The 6,000-nt window shown below is 38.7% G+C and overlaps 1 protein-coding gene across 1 annotated transcript in view; it reads left to right on the top strand.

Annotated features, from left to right (window-relative positions):
• The window catches only part of LOC102214571 (UNC93-like protein MFSD11), an 11,152-nt gene extending 7,264 nt beyond the window's left edge, over nt 1–3,888 (top strand). The window contains exons 9-13 of the mRNA XM_005726009.2: nt 1,266–1,331; nt 1,416–1,541; nt 1,636–1,810; nt 1,897–2,032; nt 3,193–3,888. Coding sequence (XP_005726066.1) covers nt 1,266–1,331; nt 1,416–1,541; nt 1,636–1,810; nt 1,897–2,032; nt 3,193–3,345 — 656 coding nt within the window. The 3' untranslated portion in view covers nt 3,346–3,888. The remainder of the gene's footprint in view (nt 1–1,265; nt 1,332–1,415; nt 1,542–1,635; nt 1,811–1,896; nt 2,033–3,192) is intronic.
• The last annotated feature ends 2,112 nt before the right edge of the window (nt 3,889–6,000 follow it).

Here is a 6,000-nt window from a genome sequence, read left to right as displayed (position 1 = left end):
TCTCTATATCTATCTCTATATCTCTCTCTATCTATCTATCTCTATATCTATCTCTATATCTCTCTCTATCTATCTATCTCTATATCTATCTCTATCTCTCTATCTCTCTCTCTATCTCTCTCAAGCTATTCCCTTTATCGCTAGAGATGGTTATGTGGGAAAAATCCCAGTAGAGCAGCAGTTTCTAAAAGACCAGCCCATCTGGCACTAATAACCATGCCACGTTTAAAGTCACTTAAATCACTCTTCTTCAGTGGATAGTTTTGACCATGTCTACATATTTATGCACCAAGGGCTGATTAGATATTTGCGTTAATGAGTACACAAACAGGTGACTTAATAAAGTAGCCACTGAGTGTATATTTGTAAGGATAACTGCAGTGACATTTCAAAGTCATTAGATTCCAACACTGAAGTTCTCTCTTCCTGTTTGTACGAAGGAACATATATCAGTTTTTTGTTTTTGTTTTTTAAATCCTAAGGGGTACATCCAGATTTCCTGGCAATCAGCCAATATTGAACCAAAGAGTTGAAATTCCTGCCTGTACAGCTATTCACTGTTTTCCCCCCCTTGCACTGTAGATGGGTATCATCTGATATACTGAGCATTCAAAAGGAATGTAAGTTCCTACCGAAGTATTTATTTTCCCTTTCCCTCTCTGTTATTTGCATTGCTTTTCATTGCTTTTTTTGTTAAACTAGCAGGCACTCACAGGCGGTTTTGTTTTTCTTGAAGGCGAAAATCGCTTTCATATGGATAAAAATCTTCTAGCATCACAACAGAGTACATAGAATCTGCCTGTGCGTTAGTTTATTTCAGATTCTATCTGTTTGTCAACTGGAAACTCTGCTGCTGCACTTGCACCTGCCTTCAGTGCAGCCTCAAGTTGTTTGGATGATCAGATTGCACCTTGTCTCGCGTGTATCTCTGTGTGCATTTAGACTCGTGCACACCTGCCTTAAAGGTATCAGCTTTTATCAAAGATGCAAGCTGATTCATGTCAAGAAGGGCCATCCAGGCATATATAAACAAGCCTAGTGGGATTTCCTCTTTTAAAATCTGAATTTTTCTAACAGCCAAGTCTCTCTTGGGTGTTTTTTTTTAAAATTAGCATTTATATATGGCTTATTATGACAGAATATTTTCCTTCTGCATTGAACTGTGTTAAATTCTCAGCTCAATACTGAGCTAAAGGAGATTTTATTAGTGGAAGAACAGCATTTATTAGCATTTTAAATCATTGTGTTGTAACTCTCCCTTTTAGAAACCATCCTACGACTGCTGAAGACTAAAACTATCCTTCTTCTGAGTCCTTGTATGGCGTACAGCGGTAAGTCAAATGCTTTTGCATATTAAATATTTTAGCCTCCAGTAAAAATGCCTGCAGCTACAGCATGCACTCCCTGTTCTCCAGGCCTTGAGCTATCTTTTTACAGTGGAGTGTATGGGACGTGTATCGGAGCAACTGCACAGTTTGCAGAAGCAGCTAAAGGCTTGATTGGGATCTCAGGGATTGTTGTAGGCATTGGAGAAATAGTAGGTACGTTCACTTTCTGCTCTTAGCAAAGTTATTTAAAGTCATTCAAGGCCGTGCAGATTGATTGATTTATGCAGAATATGCCCTTTTCCATCAGGTGGGGGTTTGTTTGGATTGTTGTGCAAGAACAGCCGCTTCAGACGAACTTCTGTGGTGTTTCTGGGAATGGTTGCCCATTTTGTTGCTTTCTATTTGATCTTTCTTAACATCCCTGATGATGCCCCCATTGTTTTTGAAACCACATCCCTAAAGAAGCCATATCTAACCCCAAGGTATCCAGTTTTTATGATAATTTAGCATATAAGAAAATACTGTTTGAGATTATGCTTTGATTTTCTTTCTTCTTTTTCTTTCTTAGTGTATCCATTGCCCTGCTGTGCAGCTTTTTGCTTGGACTTGGGGACAGCTGTTTCAACACACAGCTCTACAGCATATTAGGCCATGTTTATGCTGAAGAAAGCACGCCGGCTTTCGCCATTTTTAAATTCATCCAGGTAATCCTGAGTTGCCAGTTCTCAGACGTTGTTAGCAGAGCAGACCAAAGCTGCTGCAAAATGTGTTCCTTCCAAGTGAAATAAATTCACCTGAAGTCACAGTACAAAGAAAAAAGGCAGATATGCTGGATATCATACCTTCTTCCTTTTTTTTTTTTATTTTGAATTGAAAATTAAGCTCTAGAAATTAATGTATGCTTTATAACTATTCAAAAAAAATCTTTTTGATTTTGTCAAGGCATGGAAAATACACCACAATGCAATGAACAGAAACAAACTGAGAAATCTTGACATGGTTGTGCCACCTAGTTGAAGTCCAGCTCAGATTCTGCTGTTACTGGGAAATTGTTAGTAGTAAATCTGAAAGTGGGGTTCATGAGTTTGAAAGTAATAGTATGTTTAGTATCTTATAAAGCTCTCTGATTCTGCCCAGAAAAATGAAAACCACGTGTGATTTAAACACATCTCATCTCTTCTTCAACGCCATCTTCAGCGCTGCACTGCTACCAGTGCTGGTGCTGTTTTTCATGCTCTCTGTAGGCCACACCTCTCCCACATGTGCATTTCCACTTGAGAAACATTCAGACTTTTATGGGGATCAGGATATAAACCCCAACCCAAACTGACAGTGGAACGCATGCAGAATCCAAACTTCAAGACGGAGCATTGGGTCAGCTCAGGAGCATGTTTATGGTTGATTTAGGTTCAGACTGTTTATGAGGATTTCTACGACAGTATAATATCCTGTGGTGTATGAGGGAGAGCATCATGTGAAAATGAACTGAATGGTGTGGTTTGCCTGTAATATCATGCACTGGCAGACAGCAAATTGAAAATACAGGAACCCTTTTGGCCACTTCACCATTATCGTCACTCACCACTGGCCACATTTTGCTCACTGTGGCTTTTTCCACTCCTCCTAAATAAAGCTTAAGTTGAAGGGTCATTGTTTGGATTGTTTAGAATGGCAATGCTCTGAAAATAGCAGACATTATGGAAGTTGTGCTGTGCTACTCAAGGATATGACTTTGAGGGGGTGATTGGTGAAGCTGGAAAACTTAATATTTTTGTGTAATAATTTGTGCAACTTAGTTTATTAGATTTGTAAAAGCACTTTATCATATTAATCAACAACATTAAATCTGTCTGTCCCTTGTTAGTCTGTCTGTGCAGCAGCTGCGTTCTTCTACAGCGGTTACATCATGCTGATGTGGCAGCTCCTGCTGATGGTCATCCTGGGCTTCACTGGAACACTCTGCTTCTTCGTGGTGGAGAGGATGCAGAACTTCTCTGTAGATATACAGGAATTTTAGGATTCATCTCAGCATTAATGGCTTTCTGAAACTCATTTTCAGGATAAAATGAGGCCATCAGAAATCCTGTAATTTAAAAAAATCTCATTTCATGAAGCGCTTTTTAAAAATCTCTTTCTATAATGAAGCACCGAGGGTCATGCAGATTCACATAGCATCGACACTAACGAGAGTTTGAATTGATGCCATAGCTGAAACCAAGCTGCCTTACAAGTCTACACTGTACTTTGCACAATCCTTTTTTCCTCTCACTCTACAAAGTGGTCATCGGACATCTTTAAAGTTATTTTTCTATTACTCTGTTGTACTGCACGTGGTCTTAATATGGAATTTTAATAACTTACCTTATCATCTGCTTTGCATTGCTTTGGAAGCTCATGTTCATAATAACGGTGCCATTGTTGAAGTTAATTTATGAATCTAAAGTGTTACTGCAGGATGTTTAGTGCTGTTTATAATGACAAGAATAGATGACACTAATTAATGCTTGACAATCACTTCATTTTTTTTTTTTTTACATTCTTGCATATTAATGTAATGTTTTCACCAATTTTGCTGAATAAATTTTAAAACACTGGGGGGGCTCAAGTATAGACTGTGTTGTGGTCTACATGATTATTATAAATCATCATTTAAGTCAGCGGTGCAAATGTTAAAGTCAAGGCAAGTGGTAACAGCTGACAAAAGGTTTGATCTGTAGATAAACATTAATGCGCTCATGTGTATTAATTAAATTACATGTGACCTGTAAACAAGTTGAGAGCCTGCACTTTAATTTTTGGGTTGTTTTCTTTCATTCTTCATTCCAATTCACAAATTCTGGCTCTTAAAACAATGTGGCATTATTGAGCTACTTATATTACATATTTGTACAGAAATAATCTTGAGCTTTTTCCAAATCTGTGTTTCAGATTTATTGGGGATTCAGCATTTTCTCACTAAAACTTGTCTATTGCCTACTGTAAATCGAATGGATCTAATCCTGATTTGCCAGATTTATTTGAAAATCAATTGCCATTAATCAAAAAGAAGGCGAAAGCGAGGTCTAAGTTTAAGGGAAAGGGTTACAGGCCCAGAGGTCCCACATTATTTCACTGGTAATTGAGTATTGATTACATTATAATGAGAGTAAGCAGTTTTGTGTGATCTTAAGTCAATTGTGCCACTTACTTGACAACAACAAAGCACTGAAGGGCTAAGTGAAGTGTACGGCATTTACTTACAGAATTAAATCCTGGCAGGGTTCATATTATTAAGTTTGGAGAGATAAGCTTGTGAGGAAAGTAACCAACTTTGGATAGGTCTATTACCTGAAATTTGCAGAAATCAGGCCAAACACTGGCATCTTTAATGCAGGGGGCATTATTTATTATGCCACCTTATCTACAGAAACAAAAAAGGGAAAGAGGCCTCATAGCTAAACTTGCATATTTTTAAATATTAAAACTACTTTTGCTTGGTTTTACCAACATTGCAATACTGCAGTGTAGGTTGGGAGAATTTAATTGACCCAGAGACAGACATTTTAAGTTTGGTGTGTGTTAACAATGCTACAATATTCCCAGGAGTGGACATCCCAGCAAATCTACCCCAAGGTCAGATTGTGCAATGCTCAGGGAATCTGCAAAAAAACCCCAGAGCTACATCTCAGACTCTAAAGGGCTCAGTTATGTTGAATTTTAAAGTTCACAACAGTACAATTAGAAGAAGGCTGAACAAATGTGGCTTGTTTGAAAGGTTTGAAAACCCAAAGACAGCACATCTGCACAAACAGCTCAGACCAACTGTCAAACGTGGTGGTGTAGGGGTGAGGATTTGGGCTTGTTTTGCAGCCACAGTACCTGGGCACTTTGCAGTCATCGATTCATCCACGAATTCCTCTGTAGGCTGAAGTATTCTAGAGGCAAATGTGAAGCCATTTGTCTGACAGCTAAAGCTCGGCCAAAACTGGGTCATGTAACAGGACAATGATCCTACGCACAGGAGAAAATCTACAACAAAAGAAAAGAATCACGGTGTTGCAATGACCCAGTTAAAGTTCAGGCTTCGACCTGATCGAAATGCTGTGGGGGGACCTCAAGAGAGCTGTGCATAAATGAATGCCCACAAGCCACCATGTTCAAAGGAATGTTTCACATGAGTGTTTATGCTTTTTTTTTTTTGGCAAAACCACTTTCGGAGTCAGACAGTATATAGCTTGTGTTTTCAGAAAAATATTTTAGCTTGTTGAGGCCACTTTGTTGTTTTGAACTACAATTCCTTTGTATTTTTTACCCTCTTAAACTGAAGGAAAAAGTGTCTATTATATATCCTTTCCTTGAGCTACAGTGCTTTATCAAAGCATTCCCCACAACTCTTCAAGTTCACCTGTCTGACACTGCCTTGATTTCCCAAAACGTCGCTACTTCTGACTCAATCCAGATCAAACACGCACATTAGGGCAGATCTGCTTAATTTTGTCACTTCCTCACATCATAGTTGTAATAACCAGGCTTGACTGAACAAGACCTACAGGATACACGACTGTGGCTTGTCAGAGGTCTGAAATCCGCGGCTCCCTTTGTTGTCAGGTTTTGCGTTTCTGGTGCCAAACAAGAGTTGTGCTGTCAAAGTACTTTACCAATGAGATGGTTTTAATTTCAAAGTCTGTGTATG

The sequence above is a fragment of the Pundamilia nyererei genome, unplaced genomic scaffold, assembly GCF_000239375.1.
Source record: "Pundamilia nyererei isolate P.nyererei 1_Seehausen unplaced genomic scaffold, PunNye1.0 scaffold00018, whole genome shotgun sequence".
Taxonomy (NCBI): Eukaryota; Metazoa; Chordata; class Actinopteri; order Cichliformes; family Cichlidae; genus Pundamilia; species Pundamilia nyererei.
The sequence above is the reverse complement of the archived record's forward strand: the minus strand, read 5'-3'. Positions and strand labels throughout refer to the sequence as shown.